General features: G+C 40.7%; 1 protein-coding gene across 1 annotated transcript; it reads left to right on the plus strand.

Annotated features, from left to right (window-relative positions):
* Nucleotides 1-234: 234 nt before the first annotated feature.
* IFT57 (intraflagellar transport 57) lies at nucleotides 235-16,506 on the plus strand (the record flags this gene model as incomplete). The annotated part of the gene is made up of 11 exons (XM_080613759.1): nucleotides 235-371; nucleotides 2,161-2,323; nucleotides 3,325-3,443; nucleotides 4,359-4,449; nucleotides 7,683-7,751; nucleotides 8,274-8,396; nucleotides 11,850-11,921; nucleotides 12,504-12,635; nucleotides 13,582-13,644; nucleotides 15,032-15,098; nucleotides 16,328-16,506. The coding sequence occupies exons 1-11, from the start codon at nucleotides 277-279 to the stop codon at nucleotides 16,504-16,506; spliced, it is 1,173 nt and encodes a 390-aa protein (XP_080469885.1). The 5' UTR covers nucleotides 235-276.
* Nucleotides 16,507-16,772: the final 266 nt, after the last annotated feature.

Consider the following 16,772-nt stretch of genomic DNA (forward strand, 5'->3'; position numbering starts at 1 on the left):
CCATTGGTGGATAGCGCTGAACAGGCGTGGCCTCTCGGCGCGCGGGGAGCTTGTGATTGGACAAGGAGGTGGGCTTCGAGGCCGAGGCAGGCGGGGATTGGTAGGGCCGGTTGCCTCGGTTACAGGTGGCGGCGCTCCAAAATGGCGGAGGATGCCGCGGGTGGCGGCGGGGTCAAGAGCGGGGCGGCGGGGGGGGACCGGGACCGGGACCGGGATCGGGATCGTGGCCGGGATGAGGAGGGCGCGGCTGAGCGGGGCCCGGGCGCGGCCTATCACATGTTCGTGCTGATGGAGGAGCTGCTGGACAAGCTGAAATTGCTGAGCTACGAGGAGGAGGCGCTGCGGCGCCACAACATGCGGCCGCTCTCCAGGTGCCCCTCGCCCCCTCCCCTGGGCGGCTGGCGGCGGCCTGGCCCCGAACGCGTTCGCGTGGCTGCGAGCGAGGGGGAGCGGCTGGGGCCGGGGATCGCGCCGCCTGGTATAAAGCTCCACGCGTGGGGGCCCGCCGCGGGCAGGCCTGCGGCGAGAGGCGAGCGTGCGGCGGGGAGAGCCCCGGCCGGCGGTTCCGCCTCTGTGGCAGGGATTAAGGAAGGCTGGGTCTCGGGTGACAGAGCCGAGTGACAACCAGTCAGCTGCATGGCTTCAAGCTTGCGAAACGGGAAGTGTCTCTGAATGGTGGGGTGTGGAAAGCGAATAGTGACTTGAGCTTCCCTGCCCCCAGTAGGTGTTGAGTATTTGAGTGCCAGCGTATCTGTGCAAGAAATAATTCTGCCCTAAATGCGTTTCTTGTATTCAGGGTGTTTGTGGGGTGTGTGTAAGGGGGCCTGGCCCCACTGTGTTTAAGTCTGGTTTTATCATATCTAACACATATTTGTTTCATGATTATGGTAGGAGACAGAGAACTTGGGAAATGGGACCACTATGCTCCCAACATTCATTTGGCCAAGTAACTTTAAGATCCATGTGTCAGTTTCAGCCAGGCTCCACAGCAGCTTGTCACACAGTGTGACTTTCCATAGCAACATTTTGGTATCAGATAAAAAGTAGTCCAAATTATTACCTTGTTGGGAAAGAGGCTTGAGTATGAGCGCAGTGGCTGTGGGTTGGTTTTAGCCAGCTGTCATTTCATCAGTACATTTGGATCAAGGAAGTAAACCTTTGTCCACTGTAGTGAGCAGCCATGTCTGTAAAGGGAAGCGTTTGTTTCTGATTTATATTTTGGGGGGCCTGACTGTGTTCTGACTACTGAATTCTTGTTAGGACCACATCTTTCGATTTAGTGTGATCCAAAGAATATCCAGTCTGTGTATCTTGCTCTCTAAAGCAATCCAAATCACAGTGGGTGGGGATGGGTGGTAAGATGACGTCAAAAGCCTGCTCCTGATCTGGGCTAATGCACTGATTTAGGTAGACCAGCCTCTTGCCGCTCCTGAGGAATGTGGGAAGAGGAAGAGGTTTGGGAAGTGCTGGAGCAAAAGGAACTGGTTGTATTGCTGTTGTCAGGAAGAGTGAGGATGCTGAGAAGAGAACAGGAGGTGAAGTTACTGTGCATAATGTCATGGATGAAGCCAATATGCAGAAAGAGGCCACATCTCTTCAAGCAACGAGGCTTCAGTAAATTTGGTCTCCCTTCCTCAAGGAAGGGCCATTCAAGTTTTCCTGCAGTCACTTGCTGTCACAATTTCTTTAATTATTTTTAAAGAGGCATAGTCTCTTAATAGGCTGTTAATTAATGGTGGTATTTTATGAAGTGATGGGATGGATTCTGCATCCCTTAAATAGGAGCAAAGTTGAGCTCATCATGACTTGAGACTGTTGAGGTAAATAGGAGGGGTAACTTGTGCTTATGTGAAATGTTAGTTTGGTGGTGGTTAACTGAAGCTGTGTGATCCTGCTGGCAGGGCAGAGCAGTACCCAGTTTCCATTTGATTCCTTGGAAGTCTGGTGGTGTTTATTAGCTTAATCAAACATGAGCTGCGTGTAGAAAACTTAGTCTACTGTTCTGTTATGTGTGAAACTAAGACATCCTGAATTTGGTTCAGATAGATCACTCATTGAAAAAGTCAGTTAAAGAAGCTGCTCTCTAGCCTGTGCTGCTGTGATGCTGTAACAGCATCAGGAGCCCAAAATAGTTACCATCTTTTTCCTCTGTTTAAACAGGCACTACTTTGCACTGCCCACTAATCCCGGAGAGCAGTTCTTCATGTTCTGCATGCTTGCTGCCTGGCTCATCACTAAAGCAGGACATCCCTTCGAACAGCCACAAGAATACGATGATCCCAATGCGATAATATCAAACGTACTCTCACAATTGCGATCGTTTGTAAGTGTCGAACTTGCTGTTTTCCCCAGTGTATTTCAAGCATGTGCATCGCCTTCAGAAACAACAGTAGTGACACACTTCTGTCTGCTGTTCCTAAGGACTGGGCAGATTTTCTTATCTAGAAGTTTGTTATTTAGTTAACTGGAAGTTTATATGGTCTCTATGTACTTGCTGGTTTTTTGCCACTACAAAATTATGTATGATTCCAGTTAGTTTTGTTCCACATACTGTAAAATGGATTAAATGTGGCTTCCTTCTTGTAGTGCCACATAGGTTTCTCTTTTATAGCAATATAATTTACAAAGATTTTATCTGGGAAGTTTACACAGTGCTTGTGATCCTGCTTCTGCCACAGTCAGTGATAAAATTCACGGTGAAGGAAATGGTTTCAAATTATGTTCGTGTTTTCCTCTATTATTTTATTGTTGTTGTCAAGGAGTAAAAGGTTGCACAAACTGCCAGGAACTATTGGGATTTTTTTCAGTATTAAAGAAAACAAACCCAAAGGTCAGGAGAGTTTATCAGCTTATGGGAAATATGATCCTGTGTACAATTACACTGCGGTGCAACTGTGAATGGTGTTAAGAACAGTGTTCTCTAAAGGACTTAAACCATAACAAACTAAAATGCTTATTCTGCAGAACAGCAATAAGTAAAACAAGGAACAAACAAGGCAGTGTTGAAAGTCTCAGTACCTGAGTTTCTCCGTAGCAGTTCTTACCTTGCCAGCACATCACTTGTACACTTGACCATGTAGTTCCCTTCTGACTCTTCTACTTCCTATAAGTATGCTTTTACCAGGTGCTTAAAGACTTCAGCATCTGTTCCTTGGCTTGTTCTGTTTTCCCTTATGTTTGCCTGACTGGAACGCGTGGGGGAAGAATGTGAATTAATATTAGTAAAATCTTCATGCACGATGGACGCTTTGGGTTTAGTGTAAAAAATCTTGTTACTTGGATTGATGAGCAGCCACTAGTAAACAGCATATCTCTTTATTTTAGGGAAGGCCTGTGGATTTTCCTCCCTCAAAATTAAAGGCAGGTTATGGAGAGCAAGTGTGTTATGTTCTTGATTGTTTGGCTGAAGAAGCCTTGAAATACACTGGTTTTAGCTGGAAAAGGTATAGTACACTTTTAAGAGTTCTCCCTTATGCGTTGTTTGTAAGTTGTAATTATAAAGACAAAACATAGTGATGACTATAAATGTCTTCCTTGATGTTTCGTAAGATACAGAATTCTACTAGGCTTGAAGCAGTGGGACCAATTAGTTCCTATTGCAATTTCACACAATTTAGTCTGTCACCACCAAGGATGAGTTTGGGCTGTTACTAAACTTAGCTAATCAATAAAGATTTGACTGATGACCTTTTTTGGTCATTTTCCTATGCACAACTCCTTGTTAATCTGACTGTTGAGTTGATGTCCTCTTAGGTGCTATCAATCAATAGCTAAATTCTTGACTTCCTCAAGATGGAGGTACACACAGTATGCGATCATGTTACAAGTAGTCTACGGTAACTTGGAGTATTTAATCTGAAGGAAATCTTGGGAGAAATGAGATGGCAGACAATTTCAAGTATATGAAAATGTCTGTAAGTGTTCTTTACTTCACTTCTTCCCTGTCTGGGGGAAATGCATATATAGCTATGTAATGTCTACCTTGGAAATACTTCACTGTTACTTCTGTTCAGTACGCAGATTCAGCTCCAGGCTGAAAAGAAGTCTGTGGTGACTTGCACTTGAATTTTAAGAGATTAGACCAAAAGAGAAAACAAATCAAAAGTTACTCTCCAGACGCCTCTGTAGTATGAATGTACTGTACTGCTTGGAATAGTTACTAACCCTTACTTTTAAGGCAGATAAACAAAGACTTTTAAGGCTGCTAGTTTTATTTAACTACGAGACACTAATCACTTGTCTAGTCATATCCCAAATCGTCCATACTTCTCCTAAAATGGTTTGTTTGCTTAGGAGCAATTCACGGAGGTATTTATCGTTTACTGTGTTTAAAAGCTCTGTTCTTTGAAATAATTCAGGCCAGCATATCCAACAGAAGAGCTAGAAGAAGAAGAAATAACAGAAGACGATGCAGAATTAACACTTAATAAGCTTGAAGAGGATGTTGTGGTAGGTTTACCTGGCTAGTTTTGATTGTAATTGGTCAACTATGAGGAAACATTTGCTCATAGCTCATTTTGTTCGTCTTTATTTAAGAAGTCTTTTCTATTAGCGGTTCAGTTGCCTTTTTTTCCTGCATCTCCATTCCTGCATCATCAGCTTTCCTGTAGAGTTTTTCTGTTTCCTTTCAGATAAGGTTATTAACTCTTTGGGAGAGACCATATGTTGTTATGTGCATTTATAGTTAATGTAAAGTGAAGTGGAATCTAACCATACATTAAAATTATATAGATTCTGAATTGTTTGTTTTCTACTGATACAAGCTGTTGATGTTAAACCAAACTTCAATCCCTGTTCACAGAATTGGCTCATATTTGGTAAAACTTGCCCAGCACTTACTTAATAGAGTGCTCACTATTGTAATTCAGATTTCAGTGAAATAGGAAACATTAACTTTGGTACTTAGTCGGTCTAAAGTTCTGGGAACAGAGTAGATGGAAATAAACTACTGGAAAGGGAGCATTTGTTTAAAAACACCAACAAAGACCTAAGTAAAGGCTGCAGAATTGTTTCTGTAGACAAAGGTCATGGCATCTCATCTCTGTATATTCCATTAATGGAATGGTAATATCCCGTCATCCACTCTGCAGAATAAGCCTTTCTGTGTGCTTTGAAATACTTTCTACCAACAAGATGGTGATGTTTGAGGATCAACTGTTTTATTGATTCCTTTTTATCTGTAATAATTACAGTGAAGTTGTCTAGGAAGAAGCCTATGAAATACACCTGGAAGTTCAAATAGGCTTTTAGGACTTACTGGTGGATAGGTGTTGAACAGAAGTTTGTTTCTTGCTGATTGACTTTCTCAGAAGGGTATTTTTATGAGGAATGGAGTCTCACTGTAAACTGGCAGCATAGTGTGATCACAAGACATTGTCATTTTCACAGGCTTCTGTCAGTATTGAAGTGAGTCTTTTTACTGCTGACTTAAGATGTTTCTGAAGAGGGAAGTTAGCTGAAGATAAAGTGAAAATTACAAAAGGAAGTCAGTTTCACATCTGATTTCTCCAAAAAGCTGATGAATCTTTGCGAACTAAATGTAGATGAAAACCCAAAGACTGAAAGCTGTGAGCCTGGGAGTGCTCACTTGCTGTGTCAGTAAATTACTTGAGGAGACATCAGCTTTCTGGAGTGTTAAGGCCCAGCAATACTGGGTAGAAAATGCCACAATTATCCCATTTTTTGCGTTTATGTTTTTCAACTTCTTGGGAAAAATTAAAGGTCATAAAAGTTGGAAAGAAAGCACCAGTAATGTTATCATATTGTTTTGATTATAGCCCAAATTTGTACGCCACAATAGTCTACAGGTGTGCAACATCAACTGTTCCTTTTTCTTCTTCCTCTCCTCACAGTTTTCCTATGTATTGTGTTATTCCTCTCAATTTTATCAGCCCAAACAAATTCCAGACTTTTATTCCTAGCTTTCATACAACATGCACATACTGTGACGTGGATGTCTGGGTTCATTTTGATCAGCTTTGGAGTCTTCACAGCAAAAGGTTTTGAATAATTCTAAGAAGAGTACGAGACATTCTGTATTGCGTGTTTGGCCAGCCTCCGAAATGTAAGCTGTTGGCTAAAAGCTTTAAATATGAAAACAGCCAGCAGTCTGCTCTTTTCTGTGTCTCACTAAGGTCTGAGCTGTTTAAATTGGGAAGTGGGGATGAAACAGTTAAGTAAAGGACAGCTGAAACCCTACAAAGAACTTCTGGATTTGCTAGCACTTCTGTTAGCTTTTCCAAGTTTGTAAGTTAATAAAACTGTTGAGCTAGGTTTATACCAAGTGGATCATCGCTTTTTAGGGCTCCTAATGGTTCTATGGGTATTAATTATATGCCAGTGTAAATGTCTTCACCAATCCATTGTTGCTGCCAATATATTGATGTGTCCTGGATGTAGTAGCTATATCCGTGATTGAATTTAGCAGTATTTCTAGTAGTTAAATTCTAACAATGAGGTTCATTGATTGTGCTTTGATTTTGATTCTTCTGACTAAAACTGATGTGGCTGACAGAGGCAAGCCTAGTGCTGTAACTCTTAGGGATTGAGTAGTCCATCTTAGGTAGCCCTCACAACCAGTGAGGCCGGGTTTGCCAGGAAATCTGCACAGTTTGGTTTCTCAGTTCTGACAGCTAGTCTTGTTGTTATGGTAGTGTTGTAGTGGGTTCTTCTAAGTGCTGCACAAATATATATTGCCCTTTAAGCAACAGATAGTCCCAGTCAAGTCACCATTAATTTCTTGCTGGTATTCAGGGGACTGGGGGTAAACATGCCAGAAGAAAATGAAGTGTTCCCTGTTAGTTAAAAACTAGGTGACATAGAGGAATAAGCTCCCACGTGTTTACTAACTGAGTCTTGAAGGGTTCTACTTAAGACCTGTGTTATTGCAGCTTTTATGATTTGTCTAGAAAGGAGGTGGATGATGAAATTTGACTTTGGTTTAAAAGGTGGTTCACAGAAGAACTAAAGAAGGACAACTTGTATAAGGGTGAAGTGCGTGCGTGATAAAATGGCAGGTGACATTCAGTATAAAATGAGGGTAATGCACAGAAATAGCATCTTTGACTTTATTTATGCAGTGTTGGTCTCTGAGCTGACTGTGGTCACTGAGAAATGCAATTTTGAGACTATAATAGAGAATTCTATAAAACCATCAGCCCAGTGTGTAGTGTCATGGGCAAGAGAACAAATCGATTGCCTCAGTTTGAATTGTATCATTTTGTATGCTTAAAATGTGGCATCATTCTGTAGCTCCAAAGATGCATTGCAAAAAGCATCTTGAAAACTGTGTTTGCATCTGGTTGCGGTTTGGTTTGGTTTTAGTTTTAATGCAGAGCTTTCAGAAACTCGTAAGAAATAACAGTTACTATCCAGCTACTGCTGATGTTCCATTTGGTGTGAGAGGGCTTAGGTTTAGGTTGGTTTAGTTTTTAAATAATATGCCTTTAGAACACTTTCCCTGAGGGAAATGTGGGCTAGCTTTTATCTTGCACCTTGTCCCAGATACTGTCTCCTCATAAGATTTTAAGTAAATACAAACTCCATTGCTGTAAACTCTTCACATCTTGTTTTGTTCAGAAGTACAGAATTTAATACTCCTTGTCCTGTGCTCCTGCAAAATGAAGTGATGGAGAAGGATTGCACATTACTTACTGAAGTTTTACTTTGTCACTTTTCTTAAGGAAGAAGAGTCAGACAATGAAGAAAATTTTATTGACCTGAATGTTCTAAAGGGGCAAACATATGGATCAGTAAGTTGTTACCAGCAGTCCTCTCTCTTGAGCTTTTGACATCTGTAGCAGTGATTTCTTTCTGTTGTATTTAAGTCTGAAAATCTTTTCTATAGTCTAAACTTGGGGAAGCATTCCAACTGAAATGCATCAGCTTATTTGAAACAGAAATGTGCAGCCAGTTTCTAAACTGAAATCACTGCAAGGTTGCTGGACCCATTTGCAAGAAATTACTGCAGACTTTTAGGGAAGCATGGTATTTGTTTCACAAACAGATTTTAACACACAACCCCCCTCAGCTATTTCTGCTATTGATTGTAATTTCTTATTATACACAGTTGATTCTTTTCCATTTTCTTTGATGAGAAAATATTTTGATTACTAATCCTTACGCATTCAAAGAAAGCTATTAAAGAAATCTGTTAGATCATTCTAGATATAAATATTTTTTTCTGAATATGAATACTGTAAGCTATTCTAACACGATTTCTAATAGCTCTCACTGATGATACTTTGTACATAAGCTTTGTGATTTTTACACAGGACGTGAATGACACTCCAAAGCACGAAGAGATTTTGCAGTCCACGACAGATGCGGTAGAGTGGAATCTGGAAGTGGAACGTGTGCTTCCACAGCTGAAAGTTACAGTCAGGACTGACAACAAGGTATGTGAGAATGGATTTGTGTGTGTACACATGGTGATTAAAGCATAATTTCAGTCAGTGTTGTTTCCTTACCATATCTTCTTTTGCTGTGCCAAATATTGTGAATAATGGGCTCTGCAGTACTGTCTTGTCAAAACCTTTGTCATTTACTTTGACCCTGGAAGCAATAATTTTCAGTAGGTTCTTATTATATAAGAATTCTTTTTTCTGCTACTTCCAGGGCACCTTATTTCCATGTATTTATTTCCATATATTCATTCAGTGGAAACTTCTTAAATTGTTAAACATTTCCAAGGTATTCACACTTTGAAAAATTATACCATCAGTCCAGTTTAGCAGCTGATGATGATTAAAACATCTTCCTGCAAGAGAGCTGATGAGCTGCTTATCTTCAAACTGTTCTGCTTGTCAACCACGTGAAATGTTGATTGTACGGCATTCATCTTGCTGAACTTTACGTGACAAGAAAGTAGGTCTGTACCTCTGATCTAGTCATCACGGGCTCTCCATCAGTTTAGCAAAAAGGAGTCGGTGCTTTTTGAACTGATTTTACTCACCTATCCAGATACCTACCTCTTAGAAATGTGCATTTCTCTCCATAACCTATTTCAATGAGTCTAGAATGAGCATCTTAGAAATACTTATTTATCTTTGGCAAACCTAGGGCCTACTCCTGGCATTGCCATATTCACTCTTTCTAGGAGCTTGTATAGCACACACAGATCAGTGCAGTATCGAAACTATTCGTTTCTAGTGACCTGCTAGTTGGGGTGTTGGAGCCATCTGCAGCATTGACACAAAATTCAATGAAAAGTAATTATCTTGCCAAAAATAGGCTAAGCTCTCAACTGTCTGCTAAACTGCTTGCCTGTTTTACACTATACTGCATTCTTTCATGTGAAGAATTGCCTGCTTTGAGCCACCTTTCTGTGATTCTTGGCAAGCCCATCCGTTACAGAGAACATGATGCTTGATTCTCACAGTAAGAAATTAAAACTCGTATAGGGACATACAGGGAAAATGAAAGCCACTGTTTTTGCAGGTTCAACTGGTAGTGAAATCGAGCATGTATCACACAGAGGCACAAAAGACCTTGACATGGCCAGCTATGCAGAGTGCCACAAACAAGGCGCTGCCTTCAGCAGCACTTGTAGGACTCCCATAAAATACAAGTATAGACAGCCAAGCCTTCTTCCTCCTCTTCAGCTAATTAAGATTGAAGTTCAGTAGTGAAAGCACACCCTGCCTTCTCTCTAGATTCACAAGCACGTGCACACATGCATATTCATGGCTCACTCAACTGTGGTCCTTTTCTCTGTCTGACCCCCTGCCTGGATCCTGGGCATTCTTAACTGTTTCATTGCTCTTCTACTTTTAGCTAGTCCAGCTTGATGCTTGCCAGCAAACAGATGGACACACATTCTCAGCTTAAGGACACTACATTTGTGGGTTCCCTGTGCCTGCCTCATATCCAGGCCTGGATATAGGGCCTACTACTTGACAGCTAGTTCAGTTTTAAGTCTGCTGTTGCATTTTATGCGTGCGCAGCAGGTTTAGGGAAAATGCAAACACTTGCCTGTCCCCAGCCCATCAGCTGGCACCAGCAGTCCCACTCCAGCTGCTGGCTCTGAGTCCTGTATTTGCTTTACTGACACTGGTCCTCCCCAGTATGTGGACTTTGGGATACACGCCAGTCCTGCCTTGGTGGCCAGGACCCTCACCTCCTCCTGCAGCTGGCACCAAGACCTGTCACTGTCTCTGCCTGCAGACACCACAGGCTTGGGGCACCTCCAGGCCTGGCCTGATTCCAGTTGCTGGCCCCGTATGCCCTCTCGCCAGCAGCTGGCACTTAGTCATGGCAGCACTCATACACACATGGGATACAGAGTGTGACTGCACGTAAATGTAGTTTTAAAGATTTAATAAGAAGATGAGCCAGACTGCAGTGACCAGGCACCGGGCTCAGTCAGACAAGTGGAATGACTGGCAACAGTTAACATGTGACCAGGCCCTCTTGTACCCCTCTTTTCCCTGCTTTGTTCCTCACCAGGCCCCTTCCCCTGCATGTTGCTTCATCAGCTTGCATAGCTGCACCAACCCTACCCTTCTCCAGAATATCCAGAACCTGCAGGTTTGCATTCTTACCAGTTGCAAGGGCCAGGTTCACCTTCTTTGAAGTGATGCTTGCAGTTTCTGTCAAGCCCATCAGCTAGTGTAACTGATGAGCTTTTTTTCTCGATGGGTCTGGTTCTCCCTAGGTTTGGTTTTTTCCCCTCTCTCATTTCCTTACCATCCTGTTTTGATAAGGCCCTTGATCAGATATTTGTACTGATGCAAACATCACCGTCCCCATGCCGTTTTCCATTATTGTAACTGGCCAGGTTTATCTCTGTCTGCTGCCTCCGTTATTGTTTGTCTGTCAGTTTTGTGCCTCTCTCTGTTTTGCTTGCCATCCTTTTTGACAAAGTCCTTCACCAGATATTCCTACTGGAGCAAACACTGTCTTTCCGCCTATCCTTACGGTACCTGTTTTACGAGAAAGTCTCCTAAGGTCTGATTTCAAGTGATAGAGATTTATTAACGTGAGTTGCTTTTGGTTTTGGGTTTTTCCACACCAAGACCAGTACAGTGCCAAAACCTTAAAAACCTGAAAAACAGTTTTTAGCGTGTTCAGAAACTCAATACTGAAATAGCAATAATTCTGCAGTGCTGCTGCTCTGCTTTGTTTTGAACCCTTGAGTCTGTCTGCAGCTGTGCTTTGGGTCTGGGAGGTGTAAAAAGTTTGCGCTGATAAGGAAAAATTGGTCACAAACCTTGGGAACTGGAATTGATTTGTATGTGAAAGATGCCACCTCTCAAGTTAAACCAGCTGCTTTTCTCATCCCCCGTCCCTGAGCCCATGTATGATTCCTGTGACCTAGAAGCTGAAAGTTATTTTCCTGATCCTAATTTTGTCCCACTATCAAAAAACAAGTGTAGGTATTTCTGCCTCTATCATTTCTTTCCTATCTCTCCTGGTAATAGTAGGGGCTGAGTAGAAAAGGAAGATCTGGAACTGGTATTTGCTGGGCATTTGAAGCACTCATTTTGTCTAAGAATAAGGTGAACTCGTGCTGCTGTAATCAGTAGTTTCAATATTTGTGCCCAGAGTGGTTTCAAACAGAAATAGTTCCATGAAGATCAAACAGACTCCAAAAAGCATAGCTACTGTGGTGTTAGAGACATGTCAGTGTTTGTGTATGGATCTGAGTGTCACGTGTGACATTTAGGAGGTTTGTAAATTGTGTCACATTAAGCAAGTGCCTCTGGATATGAACATGGCGCTGGCAGTATGATGCATGGTAATAGTATAAAAGAGAACTGACCCTGCCTTGCGTGCCACCTTTTGTTTGGTAACCAGAGAAAGATAAAAGTTGTACTGACCTATGTTCTACTTTGTGGCATCTTTTTCAGGATTGGAGGATTCATGTAGATCAAATGCATCAGCATAAGGATGGAATTGAATCTTCTTTGAAAGAAACTAGGGTATGTCTTGTATGTGCAGAGCATTTCACTGCTCTGTCAGTGGTTTTCTTTTCTCTTTAATTGGATAGATGTTAAGAACTAGACTGATTTTCTTCCTCTGTGCTAACACTGTAAAACACAGGAATGGTGATTAGGGACAGTGGGACTGGCAAAATACCTGGTGGGAAAGAGTTGTATATGTGAGGTTTATCAGAGATATTAGGGTTCATTAACCATATGCATTATCGTAAGTACATCCTGGCTACAGAGGGTAAAATAGAATAATAGAGTAACACAATCTGAAAACAAGTGCTGGTAAATAAAATCTAATAGGTCAAATGCTGTTGTTAGACTAACTTACTGTCATTGACATTTATAATTAATGGAGGGTGAGTGATGGAAGCAGTAGAGCTTGAAATACACGGGTTTGATGTGGGCAAACTAGAACACATTAGGAATAATCTTTTGTTGGCTAAACACAGCATTTCTGTACTATTTTCCTCTCTCACTTGTAGGTTTCTGTATCCTTTCTTAATTACAGCACCATTCTAATACCCTTTGTGTATTATCTGTATACTCTCAACTCACAATATGATTTTCTAGGGTTACCTTGACAAACTCCATAATGAAATCAGCAGAACATTGGAAAAGATCAATAGCAGGGAAAAATACATCAACAATCAGCTGGAGCACTTGGTTCAAGAGTATCGTTCAGCACAAGCCTTGCTGAGTGAGGTAATGCACTGATCTTTTGTTGTTGCCTTCTCTAGTATTAACTTGCTATTAATTAAGAGTGAAGGCAAAGATGACTTAGCTGGTGAATTGTGTTGGATTTAAAGCAGAGGAAATGTTGATTTTCTGTCAAATTATATAGTTTTCAGCTAACCTAGCAGTTTTTATTCAACTGTTCTACAGGGGAAAGTAAATGGGTTTTTTTGCCTGGATAATACGTAAATCTGTTGCCAATCTTGAGCAGCTAGTAAATTGCTAGTTCTGCTTTCCCTGTGAAGTTCACCCATCTGTGATGAGTGGGAAAACTACAGTCTTAGTCCAGCACTCATCTCTTACATTGATTACTTGTGCTAATGTGCACAAAGCACTCTGATTACTTCTTCGCTTCATTTGATTTTTATGCCAAAAGAGTGCTGTTTGAGAAGCTTTTTGATCCCCTAGGATCCCCTAGGCCTGTAGAAGCTGCCGTTTGGCTAGCCCTCCTGTTCGTGGGTACGATGTCAAAATAAGGCTAGCAGGATTTGACCTTTTGTGCTTTCTGTTTGCCTTACTGTTAAACTTTAAGAAACTGCAAGATCGTAATTTGCTGTTGACAAAGGAGTGTTCTTGGTTTGCAGGACTCAATTCTGCCTGTATTCTGGTAAATTATGTTTATTTCTTCATGTAAATGGTTGGAAAACATATTTATTCTGTATGTATTAGGACTATTACAAGTCTTAAAACTGCTTTAATGAAATTAAATTATCTCTCAAACAGAAAGGTAGTCATTACAGGGGCTGATGTTTCAGGCCTGTCCTGTCATATGTGTAGTGCTGTTAACGTCACTGGGACTTTGTGGGAGAGTTTCTAGAATTGGGATGTGTGAGAGCAAATTTGGGTGTTCTCTCTAAGCTATCTGCATGCATTTCTTCAGCTTTGTCATTACAGCAAAATCCCTGTTTCTTTCCAGGCTAAAGAGAAGTACCAGGAGGGAAGTGGAGGAGTAACTGAAAGGATTAAAGTGCTCTCTGAGGTAAAACACATCTTTCTTTTGCTTATTTTAAACCAGAGTTGGTATTTAGTGTTTGCAGTTTTATGAACTCGGCTCTTTCTGATTTATTCTCTGTTAATCTGTTTGTTTAGTGGATGTGATACAGTCCAGTCCCTAATGTTTAAACCCGGGCTGCCATTGATTTTTAACTTGCGAATTGGGCAAACTACTGTGAGATCTTAATTTCTTCAGTTTGTAAAAGATGGGAAATGTTCTGTATTGTAGAACGTGTATCCTAGGATTACTGAGGATTAATCAAGTTGTGGCCATAAATTCTTTGTAAGAAGGGAAGTTTAACTCTTCCTTTGAGTTAAAATTAATCATTTGAACCTTTCCTCTTCCAAGCACTTAAAAGCAAATATTTGACTAAATGGTAACTTTTCCGTATTAGTCAAATTATCTTAATACCTGAAACTGGTTTTCTGTTCGGTTTTTTGGGGGGGTTTTGGTTGGGGTTTTTTCTTTTTTGTTTGTTTGGTTTTTTTGGTTGTTCTTTTTTAAATCAGTGCCCTGACAAATTTAAAGAGAAATCCGAAGGTTCTTCCTAGCTGCCTCCATATGTCGAGTGTTTCGTGGCATCTCGTTCAGATCTATTGCCTGATTGACAAATATTTCAACCCTTTGTCCAATTCGGAAATCATATTTTTAATGGCTCTGTTGTTTGGGTTTGAAAACCCCACTTTACTCATTAGACACGTTATAAACTGGAATAGCCACGTAAAAGAGATCACACTATAAGAATGTGCTGGAAATTGTAAAGCAAGTTTGAGATGTGTTAGAATAGAATAGGTCTGTTGGAAGGGATCTACAACAACCCTCTAGTCCAGCTGCAGTAGGTAATACAGCAGTTTATCAGTTTTCTAGCAAAGATATCAGAGTATATGGATGCTGCATAATTAGAGCTTCTTTCTATTTCACACTTACTTCTTTAAGCTTGAAAAAGAGAGTACTGTACAATGACTTCAGGTTTATAATGTGTCTGTGCTTCCAGAAGGAAAGCTGGCATGGTCATTTGGTGAACAAAGATTCAACAAATGTACATGCGAATGTCTGTGGGGGTATTGCTTCCAATCTGCCATCCATCATACTGCAACACTTACACTGTTTTCACTGTTTTGGGATCTGCAGAGTCGCAGTAACACCACGCTGTTTGGCCAACTTGCTACTCTCTCTGCTGTAATTTGTACAGCAATAGTTTATTGAAATTAAGTTTTGCTTAAGCTTGGACAAGAATTGCTCCTCCATTTACAACAACAAAGATTAGTTCATTTTTTTAACTAATGCAGTTAGTCAGCAGAGAACTTTATATTGGGGGGTTTTTTTCTATTTGAAATTCATCTGGTTTAAGAAAAAAAAAATCTATTTTAAGATTACAGAAGCATTGGAAAGAGTAAAGCAGGAAACGGAAGAGAAAGGAAGCAGTATGACTGATGGTGGTAAGTATGTTTTTGCCTCAAACCAAACACCCATTTTCTCAGTGACAGTTACATAACTTGGCCTTTATAAAAGAAAAACAAAACTAGACCAGAGTGAGTGACTAGCCTGAAATAGCAATATTAAAATGGTAAAAGGTATCTAAGACAATGAGGAGTCTAAACCTCTTTGAAAAGGTTTCGTAAGCCTGCAGAAGGTAGAGATGCCAGGATCTCCCCCTTTGGTAAATTATTTGTAAACACTGGAAGAAAGAACAAGGAGTTTGTCTCTGCTTGGAATAGTTATTGGAATAGTTATCAACCCGCTGGGAGAAATAATCACATTACAGGTTCAAGCCCTTTTGCTCTAAAATAGTTACTGGCGGTAGCTGTTAGATTCCCTGACTATGGCTGGCTGGAGTCAGTGAGAAAATTCATTTTGATGTCTTGATATTTAGACTTATTTAATACTCAAAACTGCATAACAATTTGAGTTTGTTTGTTTCAGGCTCGGGATTTGGTTGTTTGAGGGGTTTTGCTGATGAATGCATTCTGTTGCAAATGCTGAAGGAATATGAATGCAGAAATAAATTGATACATGTTAGAGTAGGGCTAAATATGCAAGCTATATCCATATTTAACTGTAACCATTGCAGTTAATTTAGTTAAAGTAGTTGTAAGTGTTATTGTTTAAGGAAATTTAGTGCATCCTTGCCTCACTGCAAGGGAGCTGCTTGCCTGCCTCGCAACATCTTTTCTGTATTATGGCGTGGCCAAGAGGTCAGGATAGCATCTAAGGAGGACTATGATGCAGCAGTATCCCCCCTCTGGTGATATTAGTGGGAAGTGAGGAATGAGAAACAAAAGTATGGAGCACAACCCAGTTTAATAGCTTATCACAGGTAAGTTGTGAATGTGACTTCAGCTCTCTGTCAAACTCCAAGTAAAGTATCAGCATGAAGCGTTCAGCTGACCAAAACACATCATTGACAAACCTATCTCAATGTTGATGCACATCTTTATGCAGATCTTAGATGTCAAGAAGACAGCAAAATTGTCATCACCTATTTCTATCTTTAAAGCGTCTTGCATATTAAAAATGACGTATCAGTACAACCATGTCTTTGGAGTAGAATGCCCTTTTGTTCCTTCAGCTCTTCAATTTTAAGGTGTAAATTGTAGAAAATAATGCTTTTGTGTGAAGTAGCTGCCAGAACGGCCCTGTTTATATATATGTATTTCTTTTTCAACAGCTCCTCTAGTGAAGATTAAACAGGCCTTAACAAAACTGAAGCAAGAAACCATTCATATGGACATACAAATTGGTGTGATGGAACACACATTACTCCAGTCAAAGCTGAAAGAGAAATCCAATATGGCTAGAGATATGCATGCCGCGATGATTCCAGAAGCCACAGTAGGTGCCTATTAAAATTGTTTGGAGCTGACGTGGTTTGCCCAAAATACAGTTTTTCTACTGTTTGTTATTTGATAATTCAGAAGTTTCCTTCTTGTTGGGGGAGGAAAACTTTCTTTCCTCTTGTTTATTTTCACAAGATGCTTGCCATGCACTTCTAAGAAGTAGCATGCACGCTTTGGACTGAACATGGAGCCATTTGTAGCTTTGTGCTGTAAAGATTTACTGCATATCCCTTAAATATGCTAATAAATTCTTATTAATGAACCTCTCTACTTCAC

Source organism: Psittacula echo (genome assembly GCF_963264785.1).
Source record: "Psittacula echo genome assembly, chromosome: 3".
NCBI lineage: Eukaryota > Metazoa > Chordata > Aves > Psittaciformes > Psittacidae > Psittacula > Psittacula echo.